Source organism: Chiloscyllium plagiosum, unplaced genomic scaffold (assembly GCF_037043375.1).
Source record: "Chiloscyllium plagiosum isolate Xiang-an unplaced genomic scaffold, Cpla_swu_hap1 HiC_scaffold_53X, whole genome shotgun sequence".
NCBI classification, from domain to species: domain Eukaryota; kingdom Metazoa; phylum Chordata; class Chondrichthyes; order Orectolobiformes; family Hemiscylliidae; genus Chiloscyllium; species Chiloscyllium plagiosum.
In genome coordinates, this window is record NW_028270191.1 from 15,600,593 (window position 1) to 15,624,872 (window position 24,280).

At 42.4% G+C, this 24,280-nt stretch overlaps 1 protein-coding gene across 6 annotated transcripts in view; it reads right to left on the bottom strand.

The window, feature by feature from the left end:
- Positions 1-24,280, bottom strand: part of LOC122543355 (polypeptide N-acetylgalactosaminyltransferase 6-like) — an 88,317-nt gene that overhangs the window by 53,229 nt on the left and 10,808 nt on the right. For 5 of the 6 annotated variants that reach the window (XM_043681954.2, XM_043681950.2, XM_043681948.2 and 2 more), the window contains 2 exons: positions 8,162-8,786; positions 6,550-6,722 (listed from right to left, as the gene is read on the bottom strand). In XM_043681954.2, coding sequence (XP_043537889.1) covers positions 6,550-6,722; positions 8,162-8,652 — 664 coding nt within the window. In that variant the 5' untranslated portion in view covers positions 8,653-8,786. Of the gene's footprint in view, positions 1-6,549; positions 6,723-8,161; positions 8,787-15,288; positions 15,420-24,280 lie in introns of those variants that run through there. The other variant, XM_087985583.1, reaches the window with a different exon arrangement.

Below are 24,280 nucleotides of genomic sequence, written 5' to 3' on the forward strand. Positions count from 1 at the left end.
AAGCCGTGCTGATTCAGCTTGATCATATTACGTTTTTCTAAATGCTCTGTTATTACATCTATAACAGACCAGCATTTTCCCAATAACAGACATTAAACTTACCGGCCTATAGTTATGTGTTTTCTGTCTCCTTTCCTTTTTAAATAAAAGCTGACATTTTCCAATCCTCTGGGATATTTCCAGAATCTAAGAATTCCTGAAAGATTACTACCTGTGCATCCACTATCTCAGAGCTACTTCCTTCAATATCTCAGGATGTATCCTATTAGATCCAGGGGACTGAACATTAACATTAGTTTCCCTCAGATTTTTTCTCTTGTGATAGTTTGTATTTATTTCCTCTGCTCCCTTTGCCTCTTGATCATTTAGTAATTTCGGAATGCTTTTATTGTCTTCTACTGTGAAGATCAATGCAAAGCATGTATTCAAATCAGCCAGTTCCTCATTCCCTGTTCTTATTTCCCCAGCCTTATTTCCTAAGGGGTCTATGCTCACTTTGGCTGCTGTCTTCCTTTTAGATATTTAAAGATACTCTTGCTGTACATCTTGATATTCTTTTCAGTTTACATTCAAAGTTTATCTTCTATATCTTTGTTTTTTGGTCATCTTTTGATGGCTATAAACTATGCCCAATTCTCTGTCTTGCAATTTGACATGGTTAGTGGTATGTCTTTTTTCTTTAAATTTAATGCTGGCCTTTACTTCCCTCGTTAACCATGGTTGGTTTATCCTTTTCGTAGGATCCTTCTTTCTTACTGGGATATATATCTTTGCTGTGAGCCTTGAACTGTTTTCTTAAAACATCTGCCATTGTTCCTCAACCATTTTTGCTGTTAAACTCCTTTCCCAGTCCTTTCCAGTCATCTCTGCTCTCATTCTTTTGTAATTACCCTTATTTAAGATTAGCAGAGTTATTTCCAACCCACATTCCTTCCTCTCAACCTGAATGCTAAATTCTACCATGTTCTGGTCAATGTTTCCTGAGGGACGTTTTGCTCTTTAAAAAGGGAGGTAGACAAAAGATGAGAATTTTAGCTTAACTTCCATAGTGGGGAAAATGCTGGAGTCTATTATCAAGGAAGAAATAGCAAGGCAGCTAGATAGAAATTGTTCCATTGGGCAAACACAGCATGGGTTCATGAAGGGCAGGTCAGTCTTTTGAAATTCTGTGAAGACATTACAAACATGGGGAACAATGGGGACCCAGTAGATGTGCTGTATCTAGATTTCCAAAAGGCATTCAACAAGGCACCACACAAAAGGCTGCTATGTAAGATAAAGATGCAAGGCATTACGGGCAATGTATTAGCATGGATAGAGGATTAGTTAACCATCAGGAAGCAAAGCGTGGGGATAAATTAGTGCTTTTCTGGTTGGCAATCAGTGATTAGTGGTGTGCCTCAGGGATCAGTGTTGGGACCGCAATTATTCACAATTTACATAGATGATTTGGAGTTGAGGACCACATGTAATGTGTCAAAGTTTGCGGACGACACACAGGTGAGTGGCAGAGCAAAGCGTGCAGAGGACTGTGAAACTTTGCAAAGGGACGCAGATAGTTTAAGTGAGTGGGTGAAGGTCTGGCAGATGGAGTACAATGTTAATAAATGTGAAGTCATCCATTTCAGTAGGAATAACAGTAAAAAGGACTATTATTTGAATGGTAAAAAATGGCAGCAGAGGGACCAGGGTGTCCTTGTGCATGAATTACAGAAGGTTGGTCTGCAGGTGCAACAAGTAATTAAGAAGGCACATGGAATTTTGTCCTTGGTTGCTCAAGGGATTGACTTTAAAAGCAGGGAGGTTATGTTGCAGCTGTATAGGATGCTGGTGAGGCCACACCTGGAGTACTGCGTGCAGTTTTGGTCTCCTTACTTGAGAAAGGATGTACTGGCACTGGAGGGGGTGCAGGGGAGGTTCATTCGGTTCATTCCGGAGTTGAGGGGGTTGCCTTATGATGAGAGACTGAGTAGACTGAGATTATATTCATTGGAATTTAGAAGAATGAGGGGGGAATCTTACAGGAGTATATAAAATCATGAAGGGAATAGATAAGATAGAAGTAGAGAGGATGTTTCCATTGGCGGGTGATGCTAAGACAAGAGGGCATAGCCTCAAAATTAGGGGGAGCAGATTTAGGACCAAATTGAGAAGAAACGTCTTCACCCAGAGGGTTGTGAATCTGTGGAATTCCCTGCCCAGTGAAGTGGTTGAGGCTTCCTCAGTAAATGGTTTTAAAGTTAAGATAGATAATTATTTGAACAGTAAAGGAATTAAGGGTTATGATGAGAGGGTGGGTATGTGGAGCTGAGGCCATGAAAGGATCAGCCATGATCTTATTGAATGGTGGAGCGGGCTCAAAGGGCCAGATGGCTACTCCTGCTCCTAGTTCTTGTGTTCTTACATGCTCCGAGATCATTGGTGAAACCTGCCTCATTACATTTTACCAGATCCAAAACAGCCTGATCCCTGGTTGGATCCACAACATATTGTTCCAGGAAACTATCTCGAATACACTCTATAAATTCTTCCTCATGGCGACCTCTACCAATCTGACTATCCCAATCTATAAAGAAGATTAAAGTCACCCATTATCTGCCTTTGTTACATGCCCTCATTACCTCCTGATTAATTCTGTCCCACCATTCAGCTTCTGTTAGGGAGCCTATTGACTATTCCTACCAGTGTCTTTTTATTTCTTACCTTCGCCCTTCTGGATTCTATGTCTTCCAATCCAAGGTTATTTCTCACAATCATATGTCAAACTCATCCATGCCAACCAGATATCCTAACCTAATCCAGTCCCATTTGCCAGCACGTGGCCCATATCCCTCTAAACCCTTCCTATTCATATACCTATCCAGATGCCTTTTAAATGCTGTAATTGGCAGCTCATTCCACACATGCACCACCCTCTGTGTAGAAAAGTTGCCCCTCAAGTCGCTTTTAAATTTTTTCCCTCTCACCCTAAACCTATTCCCTCTCGTTCTGGACTCCTCTACCCCAGGGAAAAGACCTTGTCTGTTTATCCTATCTGTGCTCCTCATGATTTTATAAACCTCTATAAGGTCACACCTCAGCCTCCGACACTCCGGGGAAAACAGCCCCAGCCCACTCAGCTTTTCCCTATAGCTCAAATCCTCCAATCCTCGTAAATCTTTTCTGAACCCTTTCAAGTTTCACAACATCCATGAAACATCATAGGAGGGACACCAGAATTGCACACAATATTAATCGAGAGACAGTTCTCAATAAAACATATAATCAAGAAAGAACCCCCTGTCCTCACTATTGTAGATTTATAGCAAGATTATACTTAAAACTATGCACTTATCTGTTCCTGTGCTGTGAGCTTTCCCACATAGTTTCCTCCAAGGTCAGCTGTGAATTTTGCTGTTTGTTCATTTTCCCTAGACGCACTGTGATGTCCAGAGATACTTGAACTCAAACAGCAAAGGTAGTAATAGTGTAGATTCACTGCTGTGCCAGACAGTAGCATAGGTTTCTTTCTCTCACCATGTGGCCACTGCCTTTATCTGTCTTCCTTTTTAAAGTGCTGCTGTTTTGATCTTTTTCCTCCCAAAGTTGCAAAGCAATGCAACTGTATATAAAACAGTAATTGCTGCACCTGGAATTCGAGGAAATCACCTCCAACACCTAAAATATCTCAAAAAAAAGAACAGCTCTTACAGCCACAATTTTTTCCTGTACTCCATCTTTGATTACCCAGAATCCTTGATCCTTTGGACAATATTTAGTTTTGATCTATCTTTGATTTCTTTGTAATTACGTCTCCATTGTGCTATTAGTTCACACCTGCTAACCTGTATTTGTGTCATTAATTAATCTATTTTGTTCAAAATACTATGTGCATTGAAGAGCCATTAATTTTGATGTTTTAACCCACTTTTTCCCCTTTTGTTCCTATATATAGGTGTTTGCAATGTTTGTATGTTCTGACCCTTCCTGTCCCACTCATTATCATTATCCAAGTAGCTGCCCTGTAATCCTCCGGTACCTCTTGCTTTGTAAGCCTACATTTCTCCTCTCCCAAACCCTTCCCCCACCCCCACTGTCCAGATCATTTATTCAAACTTCTGGATCAGTATTCCAGTATGTTATCATACTGGTGACAGAAATTTGCAAAAATATATTCCTGCAAATATATTTTGGTTAAAAGAAATGAATTTAAAATAGGTTCCAAAAAGAACATTAGGGGAATTTACGATTTTTTTTTAAATGCCAAAGTTTCTCAACACACAGGAAGCTCCGCGATAAACATGGCACAAGCAGAATTTGTTTGTGTTGGGGAAAGGGACAAAGTTGATCAGTCTTTCAGGAAGCAGGCACAGGCATAATGAGCTGAATGACCTCCTTCTGCTACCTGTACCCAACTGTAGTGGGATCCTTGTTATATTTAAAACTCATGTTGGACCTGCCCTGAGAGGTTTAATCCAGATTCTGATTGTTAGAAACAGAGGTTTCATTCCCTAGCACAAATACTCCTTTGATTAACACATTAAAAAAATTCACTGCATGCTGTTCATGACATAAAAAACAGAAGCTTAAAATGAGACTACCAAGAACCTTGTAATCTCTCCTTCCCTCCTCAATCACCCAACAGGAAATAGGGTATACTTGCACGATGATCTGAGCAAAATCGTCTTGGGCACAGCAACAAGTCTCAACCAACCACAGTACTTTGTGCTGCTATATTTGGAACCCAAAGACAGATTTAACTGACAAGACGTTACGTTATTTCTACAAGAGAACAGGAAAGCAGCTGGGCTGGGGGAGGAGCAGGATATCAGTGGGACATTAACAAACCAACAGCAATCACTTCCCCTATTCACTCTAGAGATCAAAGTGCAGTTTGAAGAGTGAGCCAGAACAACAGCTTCTAAACTCTGCACTAGAATGGAAATCTGGCCTTTATTGCTCAAACTGTCAAGTTACTCAAGCTTTTCTGGCTGCCCACGATATTTGCTTAACAACTAAGGATGTGAGAGACATTACCTCTGAGGTCCAAGCATGCGGTTTGCTGAAAAGTGGAATAGAGGGGGGTGTGGTGGGAAAGGTTTAGTTATTGCTCCTTGCTTCTGTATAAAACTTATGTTCTCCATCCACTACTAACTGAGCACAATACCCGGAGGGTGGGGGATCATCAGTAGAATCAGTTTGAAGCAGATTTTCTGTCATTGAAAATACCTGATATCTGGAACTCCTTTATCAAGCATTTTGACCCATTGCAGTGCCAACTACGTGGAAGATTCTATGTATGTCAAGAACAGTGATGTCAATGCTAGGGAATAGAATGCTGTTCCACTTTTTCCAGCTGCCATTACTAATGGCAATTCAATAAAAATGCGAAGTAAAAGACTGTTTGGCCCAAAATGCTCCTTTGAGCAGACAGACATTTCACTAAAAGAAAAAAAAGGTCCAAGGATATTTTTGAAAAAAAAGAATAAGGGAAGGAAGCAAACTTTACATGTTGAGACTTTAAATGGAAGAGAAGAGCAGATGTACAAGTTTTTTCGAAGGAGTCAGCAGAAGTAAATGAAGAAATAAAATAGGAAACCAAGGAGTCTCCTTTCCTATGTAAAAATATCAAGCATGGAGACATTTGACAGACAGGAAAAGACCTCGTGGTCCATCCACACTGTCATAGATAGAAAAAAGAAAAAAAAAAGTAGATATATTCAACTTGTACAAGACCAAAGTCAAACTGCAGTTGAAGTATTGGGTGTAGTGTTTGGTACCCTTATAAGAAGACTATAAAAGAGGGGGTGCAGAAGTGGTTTGCTAGGCTGATGCCAGAGGTAACAAGTCTGTCATATGAGGAGAGGTTGGTTCAATTGGGCCTGTGTTCACTAGTGTTTTGAATGACAGAGGATCTGATTGAAACATAGAAATTTCTAACAGGGTTGGACTGACTAGACACAAGGAGGATATTTTCCCTGATTGGGAAGCCTAGCACCAGAGGTCACAGTCTCAGAATACAAGGTAGGCCATTTAGGACTGAGAAAAGGAAAGATTTCTTCACTCAAAAGGATAGTGAATCTGTGGAGTTTTCTACCACAGCTGTGGAGATCAAGTCACTGAACATATTAAAGAAAGGAGATCTTTCTTTGGGCATTAAAGGCAACAATGGATATGGAGCTCAAGTGGGAATATGGTATTGGGATAGAAGATCAACCATGATCCTATTGAAAGATGGACCAGGCTTAAAGGGCTGAATGGCCTGCTCCATGTTTCCGAATGCACAGTAGGTACAATGTAGATTCACTTGGATGTTTATCAGAGATGAGGGATTCAATTATAAGCAGAGACTTGGGAATGCTTTCACCTGTTGACCCACTGGGAATGCTGCCGGTGCCATGGTCTGAAAAAAGAAGGCTTTAAGTGTCTGTTATTAAATTTTTGCTACATAGAACAAATACGATTAGCAATTATAAAATATTATAATTCCATTTTCATAAAAAAAGTTTCTGTTTTGACTTTAAGCACAAGGCATTTTAAATGCAGTGTTGTTGAATTGCTAAAACTCACCATCTGTGCTGGCATCATCCACTAACAAGATTTCCTTGAGGAGTATGGCTGGAGAGGTATGCATCACACTGTAGACTGTCCTCAGCAAGGTGGACCAGGCCTCATTGTGGAACACTATAATCACACTGGTTGAAGGTAGAGGAGGGCAACGCTTGAATCTCTGTTCAATGCACCTATACAAGACAATCCAGATTTGAAAGACTGTCAATATTTTACAAGAGATTATTTTCCTTGTAAATTTTATGTTCTAGGGTGAGAGATGAGTGTGCTGGGAAACGGTGCCCTTTCCATCTTGTGTGCAACCTTCTAGATTTTCCAAATTGGTGAAATTGAACTTGTGTTAATCTATTCATTTGCACCAGCATTAAAATAACACCAATTGGAAAATCTACTGTCAATATCAGTCAGGCAGAGTACATTTGAAAGCAGAACTTTACTTTCACAGTGCCACTGTGATATACACACACACACCCCACCCACGGAGACAGATGATTGCTTGCCTTTGTGTCTTATCCTCAGGATGGAACGTTACTTACATAAAGAGTCAGACCCCTTGATCAAGCGCTTCAGTCCTGGTGTGGGACTTAACCACAATGTAATGACCTGAAGGTGAATGCACTATCAATGGACCAAATCCGAGCATGAAATATCCTGCAACATTATTTTGTAGGGGTTGGCCAGATGTTTTTAGACTGATTGAAGTCTGTTTCTTTTCCCTCTTTCCATCACCCCCAACCGCCAAAAGGAAACTAATTTGCTCAGACACCGATTATTCTTATACACAATGTTTCCAGAAGGAATCTGAGGAGGTACAACTGTGAATCTAGAGTTTATTTTTAAAGCAGCATTAAAGGATTCTACCCACATTTTAAAGGGATAAATGTAAAATTAACAAGTTGTGGCAACGTCCACTGTGACTGAGCAGACTAAAATGTACAGAATTCAATGGACTGATTACGATCCCATTTTGATTACCAGAGCGGCTTTTATCTTTTCCCAGTATAACAGAGTGAAATAATGAATTTCCTCTTGCTTTGAGCTTGTGTCAATCCACCACTGTCTGTGAAGCACAAGAATTTAATCACATTAAAGCATATAGCAGATGTAAAGGATGTACTGAGACGTATTCTGGCTTCACACCAGTGATAGGAAACAGGCCACCTTCTGGAAAGGGGGCTGCCCAAGCATTTCCATTAAGAAAAGGGTCACTTGGGCTCTACACGCAGAAACTCTTGTGGACAGGGGTTATAGGTTAAAGCCACCTGCTGACTACAAGAGACCAACAGAAGAAGAGTTTGGACAATCTGAAGCCCTTTTTCCGTATGTATCAACAGTAGTAAACCTACCCTGTTTGATAGTGAAATAGGAACTTCATTTCAAGGGTTTGAATGATAGGTCAGTATTTTGCTAATACAGATCACTTAAAATGCCCAGATATTCTAGAGGGAGTCCTTATATCTCCAAATGTTTAAAACAAAGTTTAGGTGTCCAAAATCAGAACAATTTTCATTTCCTGGTTCTACCAGTCTTCACATTAGTGATGCCAAACATCAACAAAATCCCGAGTCCCAACCCTGACAATTGGATCAAATGGAAATGTTGGATCTCTTACTCTGGAGGCCGTGTGTCTGGTCCGAGGGCCCTGTGTAAGGAGATGCGATCACTGGCATAAGCATTGAAACAATGTTTGTCAAGGCCGCGCGTTTTCTCCTCCTGTTGCTCTGGTGAGAGATTGTCTGTGTGAAATGCCTTTGCATCAGCACCAGGTGCATTAGGATCCTCGGGAGGGCGAGGAAGGAAGGTCTTCAGTTCTGCCCCAGTGTAAAACCCCGGTAAGCAGGACTTGCTATCATCAACAATCTCTTGTCCTCGATCTGGAGCAATGATCTGAAACTTGGGCATCGAATCTCGGATATTGTTCACCGCTCCGAACATAATTCCCAGCATGCGGTCTTTCCCGCCTGACAAGTCTTTAAACCAAGAGTCATCCTTTGGGCTTCGTTTGACAATATCTCTTTGAAGTATGAAAATAAAGATCATAAATATTACGCTAACCATGGCAAGTTTGACTGGACCAAATCGTTTCCTAAAAAACAGCCTCATGATTGCTGGTTAAATATGTTACTCAACGGTAGCAGTATGAATTTCCTTTAGAGCTGATCAGTTTTATTCACAGTGAAGCTTGCACAGTTGAAGGCCACTCCATGATTTGGTTTTCAAAATTCTGATGTAGGAATCTGGAAAAAAAGAATGATAATTTTTTTCAGACTAACCACAGTTTCCCGATCTCCATTACCTCCTCTCTTGCCCTGATGGAATGAACGCTTGGTGGAATACAATTCCCTCAATATCAGTGTTTACACAGAAACAAAAACACATGGAAACATAGCAAAGTGTAGACAGTCTATTCCATACATCGGTGTCCCAATAAAATCTTTTCCATCCTATCCCAAAATCAGGATATCTATTATTCCAAAAATGCCCAACCATTTCAATAAGATGAATTTCAGGCTGCTGTCTTTCTGGAAGAGGTCACTGGTCAAATCCCATTGTGAGGTGATGGGATGAATAGACAGGGGGGGGGGGGGGGGGGGGGCTGATCGTTGCTCTCCTGAGTGAGATTGATCATAAGGAGTCCTTCCGTTTTGCCTGGCTCCATGTAAAATAGCTGCTGACTTGACTCCATCCATAACAGAAAATAAATCAATTATTTACTTTGCATACTGTACTCCTTGCCTGAAAAAGTTTACATTTTACAGGAAATAGTGAATTGTAAATAGAAACGGTAGTGACAGTAGCTGCACCAATGCCCTGGCTTATCGATTAGCAACAGTTTAAAACCCAAGACTTTATATGGTTTATGACACAACAGCCAGGACGTGCACACTTCAAAGCAGATGTCTAATGTTTTAGTTGTACTTGCAGTTTACTTAGGTTCTTCGCTCGAGCATATTTGACCTAATCTAAACACACTCTTTCTACTTGGGATCACTGCATAACTAAATAAAAGGTGGAAGCTGCAAAATTTCTCCCCAGTTCCTGAACTTAGAACAAGAGGTCAATCTCTGTCTGTGTTAGTCAGAGATCAGCTAACTCAACTAAAAATTGACACGTATTCACCATATGAATCATTTTCATAAATATTTACAGTAAACATAACTCAAGCAGAGATTAAAGTGACTGAAGGTTAAACAACATGACTTCCATTCACTAAGAATGAGAATCCTTCCTCCTTTTCAATCAAGAAACTCACAGTTGACCAAGAAGGGATTTAACTCAGTCCATCCATTTGGACTGAAATTGAATGAAGGTTACAAACTATGAAGGGTCACAATTGATTTGTAAAACATGTAATGTAGTGCAGTGCAAATTCATAAGCAGATGAGATTTTTCTTGATCTTAAAGCTTACATACTTATGAATGTTGAGAGTGGAAAGATATTTCAGAAAACTATATTTCCCCTTTTATCATATTGCACGCCAGAAACCACAGGGAGTTGTCCACCAGGGTTTCTTACCCATTCCAATCACCATTACATCAAGGCTAAAACCAAAAACCATCAAAGTCAAAGCCACTACAGAAAGGAATTCTAAGGAATAGTTCATCTACAGTGCGATGTACATCACCCCCTTACAAGGTCTAACGCAGTGCATATTTGAACTGCAGCTGTTATACATCCTGATATACATTTTAGGAGCAAATTATTGCAGATGCTGGAATCTGTACTGAAAACAAAAAGTGCTGGAAATCACAGCAGGTCAGGCAGTATATATGGAGAGAGATAGCAAGCTACGTTGAGTTTAGATGACACTTCATCAGAGCTCTTGACTATTTTCATCAGTATGCAAACATTTACATTTTAAAAAGAAATCAAGTAATTTTATGGACACAACTGGCCTCTAAATTTAGGCAATGGCAAACAACAGAAATCAGCTACAGATGATCAGTGGAAACGTAAATATAGGCAGGCAGATTTGGATAGTAGCTAAGTAAAAACAATGATTGCAGATGCTGGAAACCAGATTCTGGATTAGTGGTGCTGGAAGAGCACAGCAGTTCAGGCAGCATCCAAGGAGCTTCGAAATCGACGTTTCGGGCAAAAGCCCTTCATCAGGAATAAAGGCAGTGAGCCTGAAGCGTGGAGAGATAAGCTAGAGGAGGGTGGGGGTGGGGAGAAAGTAGCATAGAGTACAATGGGTGAGTGGGGGAGGGGATGAAGGTGGTAGGTCAGGGAGGAGAGGGTGGAGTGGATAGGTGGAAAAGGAGATAGGCAGGTAGGACAAGTTCGGACAAGTCATGGGGACATTGCTGAGCTGGAAATTTGGAACTAGGGTGAGTTGGGGGAAGGGGAAGTGAGGAAACTGTTGAAGTCCACATTGATGCCCTGGGGTTGAAGTGTTCCGAGGCGGAAGATGAAGCGTTCTTCCTCCAGGTGTCTGGTGGTGAGGGAGCGGCAGTGAAGAAGGCCCAGGACCTCCATGTCCTCGGCAGAGTGGGAGGGGGAGTCGAAATGTTGGGCCACGGGGCGGTGTGGTTGATTGGTGCGGGTGTCCCGGAGATGTTCCCTAAAGCACTCTGCTAGGAGGCGCCCAGTCTCCCCAATGTAGAGGAGACCGCATCGGGAGCAACAAATACAATAAATGATATTAGTGGATGTGCAAGTAAAACTTTGATGGATGTGGGTCTGTACTGTTTGTCCTGTTCGGGTCTGAACTCTGCTGGTGTCTGTACTGTTTGTCGTGTACGGTTTGTACTGGATATTAGCTAGCCCAGTTACAAACGCTAATAAACTTCCCAAAGCCAAACTGAATCCATGGACTTGATTTTCCTAACTTTAGGCTGTGTTATGTTTGGGGAGTTTCACAGCACAAGGCAATTTTTCTCATGCAATCTTCTGTTTCTCACCTCATTGATTATGTAACTTTTGGCATTCTGCTTGTGCAGTCAAGTGGTAGGAGAGGTGATATTCCCGCCAGTGCTGGGATTTTCTGGTCTACAAGTCACTGCGGCTATATTTAAAGTTCAGCTGCACTCCATTTCAGATACCCTGAGCCAGGAGCTACCTTGGAGTAATTTCCTCTTAGAAAACCAAAATGTCTCAACAACTACTATTTCTGCACGTGAAGAATGGTGACTGAATATGAGAGGACTGTTTGCATCTGTGTAAATTTATAGCACTGGAGTATCAGTAACTTCAGGGGAGAATGGGATTAAAATGTGCTTTAGAAATGTACATTACCAAGAGAACAAGGGCAACAGATGCATAGGAGCACATCATATTCAGATCTCCCACTATCTCGACTTAGATATCCAATACAGATCCCTCCTAGCCACTGTCAAAATTCTGCAATTCTCTACCCAATGGCAAAGTAGTGAACATGCTTAATGGACAGTAGTAGTTCAAAGCGACAGGGAAACTGGGTATGGGCAATATATGCAAGCAATGTTCACATCCTGTAAATTATTTTTTAAAAGCCCAAAATAATTTGGCAGCTTTACAAATGGATAGGTTTTTGATCAACCCATTCTCCACCCTCAGTGGGATGAATCAGCACAGTCTCATAAAAGCTGGGATTACACTGCGGCAAAAAGCAGATGAAGTGAAACAGAGGTTTACAAAATTATGAGGGGCATGGATAGGATAAACATACAAAGTCTTTTCCCTCAGGTGGGGGAGTCCAGAACTAGAGGGCATAGGTTTAGGGTGAGAGGGGAAAGATATAAAATAGACCAAAAGGGCAACTTTTTCACACACAGGGTTGTACAATTGTAACATTTAAAAGACATCTGGATGGGTACATGAATAGGAACAGTTTGGAGGAATATGGGCCGGGTGCTGGCAAGTGGGACTAGATTAAATTGAAATATCTGGTCGACATGGACGAGTTGGACCAAAGGGTCTGTTTCCATTGCTGTACATCTCTATGACTGTATGGTCTATTAATGCTTAGCGTGCTTGTGTGACATTTCTCATTTAGCAGAAGTATCAGCATACCTTGGGTTAAATGCTTTCAGTTCAAATAGACAGTGGTATACTAAAGGTCTGCAAACTAGCATTTGGGAGTCAGTGCCAACTTTTGCAAATAACAGATCCGTTTCGCACCTGGCTGATACCCTCCCAATACAGCTGCTCCTCTTTGAGGAAAAGAGAGAGTGGGCACAAAGAGATAAATTCTGTCAAATGCTATGGGCTAGAACTCAACCAGCTTTGTTTGATTAGCAGTTTCCACCTGTAATGTGTAGAGTGAGTCAAGTAAGGAAGAGGGAATAGAAAGCAGAGGACCACTGGCATCAACATTGGAGATGAAAAATACCTCTGAAGTTTGGGGTGGTTGATGGTTTGAGGATCTTTAGTAAAGGATTTTTATATATCTGATGGATTGTTGGAGTTTACCCAAGGATTACATTCATGGCCCAAATGCACTCTCTGAGTGGTTACATAACAGGCCCATTTCAGGGAGCTGGCAGCTTTGTTCCTTGAAGCTGTCAGTTAGCTTTTGCTTGTTTTCTACATGGTCTGAATGGAATATCAGTGACAGAGACCAGAGAACACATCATCAATATGATGTGGGAATGATTTCCCCTTCAAAAAAAAACAAGGGGAGGGAGTGTGCAAGAAGAATGAAAACTGCAGAATCATGACTTTATCACACTTCTCTCAGTAGGGTTAATCGAACCCAAAAGGAGGAAATTAGAAGGACTGGATTTTTCTGTTTTTGCAGTTTATATTTTTAGATAATTAAAACAGCAAACTGCTCCTCAGAAAGAACAAGTCTGAACTGTGACTAGTGAGCTTTAGAATTAAGGAATGTGAGCCTTTTATATGAAAAAAACTCAGTGAAGTGTTAAGCAGAACAGAAATGAAAAGAATTCTTTCTGCAAAAACATTCTACACAGCTCCTCTTCCTGCTTTCTTGCACGATAGCCAAGATGGTTCAGAAATAGGAGCCATTGTGACATCATTTACTGATCTACAATGAATAACTCATTACAGCATCACTGCAGCAAAAAGCTGCATTGAGTATCGCAAGACGAGTCTCCAGTTTTGGCAACAAGACTCCCTGAAATCAAGACAACAGCAGTCCCAATAATATTGACTGAGGAACATAACCATAAAAAGGGCTGGAGATTGAGGCATTGACAGAGTTAGGAATCAAATAAGTTTGAGCAGTGTGAGGTCTTGTGAAGTTTGACTCTAAACATTAACTCTTCACTAAGACTGCCAGACTTGCTTGAGTATTTCCAGCACTTCGTTTTTATTTCAGATCTCCAACATCTGTGGTATTTTACCGTCATTACTGCTCTTATAATTTGACTCCAACAGAATATTTCACTGAAATATCACTGATTCCTACCCTAGGCACATGCCTGACAAGGAAGTCCACTTCCTATAGACATGGAACAATACTAGTTTAGGTATTCTGATTTTTCTAAGGGACAAAAACTTTACAAAATCTCAAGAAATGCAAAGGTTGGTAGTTTTCATACTGAATACCATGAATTAAAAGGATTAATTTATATATTTGGTTCCTTTGATTTAATGCAAATACACACTTAGTATCATCTACTGCAAAGCCGTTGCCACTTTCCAACAGAACACTGGAGGGAAATACTATGGATGGGATGATGCAACATTCAACACCATTTCAAACAGTGTGACATTTTTCACCATAATCGGATGCAGCATACTCAGCACACAAAACTCTGGCTAATAGTTTTCCCTCAGCCTTGGTATAAGTTCCAATATGCCCTACCTTTAGGTAATGAAGATCACCACCTATAATAGCAAATTTGTGACATGATAACAATTCTGATCTGGAGTGCAGTAACAGCTTTGTAACTTGCTGTCAAGGAGCACCACTTGTACCAATAATTCTGATCACCCTTACGGTCTTTTAACTTTTCACTTTTCTTGCTGTCCAAAGGGTGCCACCGCATGCTATGGAAACCTACCTGATGTGTGTGTGTGTGTGTCATTCAGTATCACATCACAAGCAAATATTGACATGAACTGGATGCAGCAGACACTCCTTTTCCAGGTTTGAAACACCTACAATACCAACAGGGGACAATACAACTGAGCCCAAAGATTCTGTTCTGAAGTACTAACAACACTTGACTGAAAACCCAGTGAGCTGCATGTCTCTGCAATGATCAGAGGTACCATGTTGCTGCATCAGGAACTAAACATTGACATGCTCAAGATAGTTATACTGAAACCAAAAAGCATATATTTAAAGAATTGAGCAAGCAGGGAAGAATATTCTGGAAGAGTTTCTGCTCAATGTTTCTAGTCAGTTCCTGCTGCTAAGTACTAGTTGTGTACAAGCTGAAATATATAGTATACATCTCTTAGGGGGAAAAAAAAGTGCTTCTGCTGTGCCTCTACATAAGCAGAAAATAAAATAATCCCTTTTTATCCTGTTTGATAACTGCATTGGAATTGTACAGTGCAAAAGAAGCCGCCTGAACAAGAAAACCAACCATTTTCCACCATATACTTGACCTTGAAAAGGTGAAATAAAGTCTCCAAAGCAAAATGAAATCACTTTATGTAACACAGTGAATGCCTCAGTTTGCCTGTTATACAATTAATCAGACATTAAAGGGAGGTCTGAATACAATTTGTCTTGGGGATTAAAAAAAGGTCCAGGATAATTGGCATAGAAAACACAAGTTAACCTATCATAGGCTTTAGCTATCATGGTTTGCATACAATACCTATACAACATAACATACCATGCAATATACAGGCAACTTCATCCAGATGATACTGTAATGTGATGGCAAGTTCCCTTTAAGTACTCCCTTCTTCCCAGAGTGTTGTTGTCAAAAGGCATGGAACTGATCATATTAACATGAAGGTGTGGTGGTATTTGAATACTTCAGTTAAATATTTGCAAATCTAACAATAAAAAGGAGATTAAAAAGTGTCTGAGTCCAACTGATCTTTTGGTCAATCAGCCACCTGATCTGTAACTTAATTATAAAAAGACATATGTGTAAATCAAAAAGAATTCTTGTCCGATCCAATTTTCACATGTGCGAGGTAGTTGTCAGACATGTCAGCATGCATAAATTGCCCTGGACTTTACGTACAACCCCCTGCCACCCAACACTAACAGTCATATTTTCCTTTCTAATTCGGTCCGTACTATTTAAAAAATCCTTAAGCAACACATTCACCTTTTCCATGAGTAATGTTTGCATCCTTGGGCAAGGATTGGAATAATTTTTTTTTGCAAGATGCAAAAGCCGGAACACAGACCTGCAGAAAATTTTCAGTATGTTAATAATTTAAAGCCAGCAGCTTCTCCGCATCAATATACAAATGGTACAAAATCAGGAACAGGGTCAAATAGTGAGCTGGTGCTTGTTACCTGCTCTCCGAGACCAAGGCTTAACTTCAGCCTAAAGTGGACAAGCAGGAGGCTGGAAGAACACAGCAAGCCAGGCTGTATCAGGAGGTGGAGAAGTCAACATTTTGGGTACTAACCCTTCTTCAGTCCTCCTGATGCTGCCTGGCTTGTGGTGTTCTTCCAGCCTCCTGCTTGTCTACTTTGGATTCCAGCACCTGCAGGTTTTTTTTGTCTTTAACTTCAGCCCAAATTGATTGGATTAAAGTTGTCACTTCCTATTGGCTGAGACAGGTGCTGGGCAGCCCGACTCAGTTTCCTAGCAGGTTAAATCCACAGCCATTCACCAAGCCTTCCATACCAATGACCTCGACCATGTAGAAGGACAAGGTAGCAGATGCATGAGAACACCACCATCGAGTTTCCCCTTCAAGCCATTCACCATCCTGGCTTGGAAATATAATTGCTGTTCCTGGGTGTCGAAATCCTGCAATTCCCTCCCTAATACACAGCATAGACTGCAGCGGTTTTAGGGCAATTAGGGACAGGCAATCAATTATTCACATCCTGATGATAAAAATTCAAAGCTATCACTGAATAATACTAAGTCAGCAATCTCACTCAGAGGTCACAGTATTGAGCTGGTATTGGAAATGGAAACAATACAGTTGCATTGATGCAGTGCCTTTAAAATAACAGAAATTTGAAACAAAGCCACTGGGGAATATTTGGATAAAAGCTTGGTCAAATGTATGTTTTAATGAGTGCCTTAAAGGCGAAAGAGTAGCAGCAAGATTCAGAGACAGAATTCCAGTCCTGATGGCCTATAAAGAAAGTGGGGCAGGCAGAGGAGCCAAGATTGGGGAAATGAGAGAATTTCTTTTAAGGGACATGTGCGTTGAAGACGCTACAGAGATACACAGAGGAAAGGCTTTTGGAGATATTTGGACAGAAGAACAATAATTTTAAATTTGCGGGCGTCAGGTCTGCTCCTCCAAATTGGGACGTGGAATACTTTAGATCTTCATTTAAAATGGTGCTTTTTATATTGAGGGCAGAGTCTGAGGTGAATTATATGCACCATTGTTCTGCATTAATGCACTGCAATAGATGCCAGTTCCTAAATTCAACGCTTCCCGACCCAATTAAAATGTTCTACTCATGTGGTACTCAGCAGCATCTATCAGCTACATAAAACATTAGCGATGCCATAGTACACATATTCATGTAAAACACAGAACTGAGCACAAAGATTCAGACTGTAAGTCTTTTTTTTGATGACCTTGGAGTGCAGGTTCATACTTCCTTGAAAGTAGATTTGCAGGTAGACAGGATAGCGATGGTGGTAGTGAGGAATGCATATGCTGGAGACCAGAGTTGAAAAATGTGGTGCTGGAAAAACACAGCAGGCCAGGCAGCATCCGAGGAGCAGGAGAATCGACGTTTCAGGCATAAGCCCTTCTTCAGGAGTCCAGAACTAGAGGGCATAGGTTTAGGGTGAGAGGGGAAAGATATAAAAGAGACCTAAGGGGCAACTTTTTCACACAGAGGGTGGTGCGTGTATGGAGTGAGCTGCCAGAGGAAGTGGTGGAGGCTGGTACAATTGTAACATTTAAAAGGCATCTGGATGGTTTTACGAATAGGAAGGGTTTGGAGGGATATGGGCCAGGTGCTGGCAGGTGGGACTAGATTGGGTTAGGGTATCTGGCCAGCATGGACGAGTTGGACCGAAGAATCTGTTTCCATGCTGTATATCTCTATGACTCTATAAATGTGTCACTACGGCCACACCTCTCATTAGTCTGGCAATACCTTGATATAAAATGGGTCCTTAAAGCAGATGACTAAGTTTCATAGCCATATATGTTCCACCTTAAATAGAAGAAAACTGGGGTGTGGCTTGTTTGTCAGTATTTCCCAATCTGAGAACACTTAACGAATAATTTTATTCCCAGTGCAGCCTTTATTACTTTATGTATACAATTGAAGACCAGTTTCAAAGTAGATTATCTGATGAGATTTTCAGGTGACATGAGCCTTCATATGTAGTGATGGTGGTGTTCGGTATGCTTTCCTTTATTGGTTAGTGCATCGAGTATAGGAGTTGGGTGGTCATATTGCAGCTGCACAGGACATTGGTTAGGCCAGTTTTATAAAGCGGTATTCAATTTTGGTCTCCCTGCTACAGGGAGGGTATTGTGAAACTTGAAAAGGTTCAGAAAAGATTTACAAGGATGTTGCGAAGGTTGGAGGATTTGATCTATAAAGGAGAGGCTGAATAGGCTGGGGCTGTTTTCTCTGGAGCAGCGGGGGCTGAGGGGTGACATTATAGAGGTTTATAAAATTATTAAGGGGATGGATAGGATAAATAGAGAAAGTCTTTTCCCTCGAATGTGGGGGTCCAAAACTAGAGGGTATAGGTTTAGGGTGAGAGGGGAAAGATATAAAAGGGATCTAAGAAGCAAACTTTTCACAAAGAGTGTGGTGCGTGCATGGAATGAACTGCCAGAGGAAGTGGTGGAGGCTGGTACAGTTACAGTATTTAAAAGGCATCTGGATGGATATATGAATAGGAAGGGTTTGGAGGGATATGGGCCAAATGGGATGAGATTAATTTAGGATATCTGGTCAGCATGGACGAGTTGGACCGAAGGGTCTGTACAACTCTATGATTTGAATTGGAGGAGAGCAGGCTGTAAATGGCTCTCTGGCCACCTCAGGACAATGCTTGTTGTTGAATGGAATAATTGCAGTGGCATCCAATTCATCCACTCTCCCTCCTTCATGACAAAAAAACTTAGAAGCATGGGAATGGGAGTGGAAGATCAGAAGGAAATTAAATAACAAAGACAAGGATTTGGTTTTGAAAAAAGGAATTCAGGTAAATTTATATCAAACATTACATTAGCTAGCTCTATTCTGAGATGTGTGTGCAAGATGTCTTTTGTTTTGTGGCAAATAAAACAGAGTCTGGACAGTGAATACACATTCTAGCACACTGCAATTAACCTTCATCAACTCACCCATGGTTAGTTTTCAGCTTTGCATGCAGCTATCACAGCCCATTCTTTGTTTTTAAAGGCTTTTACATGCAAATTCATTTGAGAGATCCAGGATTGAACCCAATATAATGCAAACACAAATTTCACAGTAAACAGCAAGTCATCTTAAATAAACAGGATTTGAACACCAACAGGATTTGAACCGCCTCCAACACACCCCATCCACCTGGACACCCCGTGCTGGCCTCTTACCCGCCCTCGATCTCTTCATAGCCAACTGCCGCCGCGACATTAACCGCCTCAACTTCTCCACCCCTCTCACCCACTCCAACCTCTCACCCTCGGAACGTGCAGCCCTCCACTCCCTCCGTTCCAACCCCAACCTCACTATCAAACCAGCAGACAAGGGAGGCGCGGTAGTAGTTTGGCGCACCGACCTTTACACCGCTGAGGCTAAACGCCAGCTCGTGGACACCGCCTCCTACTGCCCCCTTGACCATGACCCCACCCCCCACCACCAAACCATCATCTCCCAGAGCATCCAGAACCTCATCACCTCAGGGGATCTCCCATCCACCGCCTCCAACCGCATAGTCCCACTACCCCGCACCGCCCGTTTCTACCTCCTGCCCAAAATCCATAAACCTGACTGTCCCGGCCGACCCATTGTCTCCGCCTGCTCCTGCCCCACCGAACTCATCTCTGCATACCTCGACACGGTCCTGTCCCCCTTAGTCCAAGAACTCCCCACCTACGTTCGGGACACCACCCACGCCCTCCACCTCCTCCATGATTTTCGCTTCCCCGGTCCCCAACGCCTTATCTTCACCATGAACATCCAATCCCTGTACACCTCCATCCCCCATCACGAAGGACTTAAAGCCCTCCGCTTCTTCCTTTCCCGCCGTACCAACCAGTACCCTTCTACTGACACCCTCCTTCGACTGACTGAACTGGTCCTCACCCTGAACAACTTCTCTTTCCAATCCTCCCACTTCCTCCAAACCAAAGGAGTAGCCATGGGCACCCGCATGGGCCCCAGCTATGCCTGCCTCTTCGTAGGATATGTGGAACAGTCCATCTTCCGCAGCTACACTGGCACCACCCCCCACCTTTTCCTCCGCTACATCGTGCTCCCATGAGGAGGTTGAACAGTTCATCCACTTTACCAAACCTTCCACCCCGACCTCAAATTCACCTGGACCGTCTCAGACTCCTCCCTCCCCTTCCTAGACCTTTCCATTTCTATCTCGGGTGACCAAATCGACACGGACATCTACTATAAACCGACCGACTCCCACAGCTACCTAGACTACACCTTCTCCCACCCTGCCCCCTGTAAAAACGCCATCCCATATTCCCAATTCCTTCGTCTCCGCCGCATCTGCTCCCAGGAGGACCAGTTCCAAAACCGTACAACCCAGATGGCCTCCTTCTTCAAGGATCGCAATTTCCCGCCAGATGTAGTCGACGATGCCCTCCACCGCATCTCTTCCACTTCCCGCTCCTCCGCCCTTGAGCCCCGCCCCCCAACCGCCACCAGGACAGAACCCCACTGGTCCTCACCTACCACCCCACCAACTTCCGTGTACAACGTATCATCCGCCGTCATTTCCGCCACCTCCAAACGGACCCCACCACCAGTGATATTTCCCTCCCCTCCCCTATCAGCGTTCCAAAAAGACCACTCCCTCCGTGACTCCCTCGTCAGGTCCACACCCCCCACCAACCCAACCTCCACTCCCGGCACCTTCCCCTGCAACCGCAAGAAATGCAAAACTTGTGCCCACACCTCCCCCTTTACTTCCCTCCAAGGCCCCAAGGGACACTTCCATATCCGCCACAAATTCACCTGCACCTCCACACACATCATCTATTGCATCCGCTGCACCCGATGTGGCCTCCTCTATATTGGGGAGACAGGCTGCCTACTTGCGGAACGTTTCAGAGAACACCTCTGGGACACCCGGACCAACCAACCCAACACCCCGTAGCCCAACACTTCAACTCCCCCTCCCACTCCACCAAGGACATGCAGGTCCTTGGACTCCTCCATCGCCAGACCATGGCAACACGACGGTTGGAGGAAGAGCGCCTCATCTTCTGCCTGGGAACCCTCCAACCACAAGGGAAGAACTCAGATTTCTCCAGTTTCCTCATTTCCCCTCCCCCCACCCTGTCTCAGTCAAATCCCTCGAACTCAGCACCGCCTTCATAACCTGCAATCATCTCCCTGACCTCTCCGCCCCCACCCCACTCCGGCCTATCACCCTCACCTTGACCTCCCTCCACCTATCGCATTTCCAAAACCCCTCCCCCAAGTCCCTCCTCCCTACCTTTTATCTTAGCCTGCTGGACACACTTTCCTCATTCCTGAAGAAGGGCTTATGCTTGAAATGTCGATTCTCCTGTTCCTTGGATGCTGCCTGACCTGCTGCGCTTTTCCAGCAACACATTTTCAGCTCTGATCTCCAGCATCTGCAGCCCTCACTTTCTCTCAAGGATTTGAACACCCCATTGAAAAGAAATTACTCCTGCAAAGTGATCTGACAGGGCCTCACTCTTTCGCAAGAGAACTCGAATTCAAGAACCACTTGCACATTTTCAGTGCAGTACTGCAGCTGTGCTACAGAGGCATCTTTCCTCACTTGCCTACTCTTATGAGTCAGGTGAACAATAAAAATTCATTTACTTTATCATGGGATGTGGGCATTGCCAGAAAAGCCAGTGTTTGTTGCCTGTCCCCAGTTATCTTTGATTTAAATTTGGGTGGCACGGTGGCTCAGTAGTGAGCACTGCTGCCTCACAGCATCATGATCCTAGGTTCAATTCCAGCCTCGGGTGACTGTCTGTGTGGAGTTTGCACATTCTCCCAGTGTCTGCATAGGTTTTCTCCGGGTGCTCCGGTTTCCCCCCACAGTCAAAATATGTGCAGGTCAGGTGAATTGGCCATGCTAAATTGCCCATAGTGTTAGGTGCATTAGTCAGAGGGAAATGGGTCTGGGTGGGTTACTCTTCGGAGGGTCGGTGTGGACTGGTTGGGCCGAAGGGCCTGTTTCCGCACTGTAGGGAATCTAATCTAAATCAGCTTGCTTGGCCATTGCAGAGGGCAGTTAAAAGTGCTGTTTATCTGGAATCATGTACTGGCCAGACTAGGTAAGGATGGCAGATTTCCTTCCTTAAGGAGGACATTTAGGGAAACAGATGGGTTTTTAATCACAATTCATTAAAGTTTCATGAATTTAAATTTGACTGGTTGCTGTGATGAGACTTGAACTAATGCTCCCACAGCATTAGCCTGAGCCTCCAAATGATTAATCCAGTGACATTACCTCCATGCTACGATGTCCCACACTAACTCCAGTATGATTTGAAGAGATGCAAAGATTTTGTTTTGGCAAATATTCCTTTGTGAATGGCCAATACCAAATACTGTACAGGTTAACCAGCCAACATCTCAGTACTCCTTCTAGGACGCGTTAAGGACCAAAATGGCTGCTAAATTTGCCTATATAACAAGTTACAATTCATAGAATAACAAAATGATAACAAGCATGAATGATTCGACATCCAAACCAAAGTCATTCACAAACATCAGTTATAGTGTACTGTACCAAGCAATAACAGGATAGAGATTTTAAAAAAAGGCAGTACTGGTGATGTTTGAGACAGTTTTCCAAGTTTCAAACTGAAGGGCAGGGGAGGGGGGAAAATAGTATCTGGTGGAGCTGAATAGGATTGCTTCGGTTTTGCCAACACGAATTATAAGCAAACTTAGATCATCCACTGTCTGACAGTGTCGCAAAGGACATGGAACAAAGACCTGCTGTAATATAAGAAATTATTTATTTTCTTTTTTAGGGACTGTAAACTCAATTGGAATTTGGACTGTTATAACTGAAATGCCAGGAGAGTTTTACAACTTTAGGGAGGCAAAGGTCTTATCACTAGACTGTTAATCCAGACACCCAAGTAATGTTCGGAGGTCCCAGGCTTGAATCCTGCCACACAGATGGTGGAATTTGAAGTCAATAAAAATCTGGAATTAAGAGTCTAACAATGACCATGAATCCATTGTTGATTGTCAGGAAAAATCCAGCTGGCTCACTAATGCTCTTTAAGGAAGGAAACTGCCATCCTTACCTGGTCTGGCCTACATGTGACTCTAGGCTCTCAGCATTGGGGTTAACCTAGGGATGGGAAATAAGTGCTGGACTCGCTAGCAATGCCCATAGCCCGGGAATGAATTTAAAAAAAAAACTTCTAAATAATCAAGTGTTACATATATTATTGAGCTGTGAGATAGTGTTGCTTTTGAAGCAGTAAGAAGGAGAACTCAAGACTGAGCAACATCGGAGAATCAAGTCAAAAAAATTTGGCCTGTCAACAGTCTGATTGGTTGAGCTGCAGGTTACAAAAAAACTGCAAGTGCCAAGATCAGCAGAGGGAGAAGAATCATCTCGAGCCTGCAGATAGAAAGTATCCACCTCTCCTTTTGTGGGGGGGGGGAAGAAAAGACAGATAAATCAAGAATGCTTAAACAAATGAATTCTAACAAAAGGAAGTCCACCTGATCAATGACTGTTGTCATTGTACAGATAGCAGCAGGTCATTAAATTAAAAAGGACTGTGAGAAACTAACGTCCCATGTAAGGTCTGGACTTCTGCTTTTCACAATTTTGCTTACTTTGTTTATGTTCTTTTTCAACCCATAGCACGTGTCAAACCATTTCTCTTTTGTCCATCTTAATCTTGATTGTGTGTGTCTGTGTAGGGTAGGGGATTTGAAGGGGTACAGCTCAAGTTGTATTGTAGTAGATTTTGTTTATTTAAGTTAGGTGTTACAATTTATTGTTACTGATAATACCTGGTGTCGCTTGCTTTTCTCCTGAGTAGTCGTCTGTCAGGCAAATTGATTATTTTGGATGGTTTTGTTGGGATTTTATACATTTTATGATGGCATGTGAAATGGTGAAGCATAAGTATCAACACACTCTTCCCAGTTAAGTCAGAACAGTAATGAGTTAAATCTGACGGTGTAAATATGGCAACATAACAAATCAATAAGGAATAGGAGATGGGAAAGAATGGAGTCTTGGGGCACACTGGAGGTGACCATATAAGTTGAAGAGGAGAAGGCATTGGAAGGTGTGTGCTGACAATGTTGGAGCAGGCAGAAGTGGAAAGAAGAGGAGAGATTAATTTATTACATTGTAAAACAACTATTAACTTGGCGCCTCTTGCACAAGTTCATTATGCTTCTCTCAGTTGCAAAATTATTTTCGCTGTTCATTAAGGTTCAATGTACACCTGAACATGATTTTTTTTTTCCCCCCAAAACAATTCCTCAGTACTATGCACTCACTCATCCAA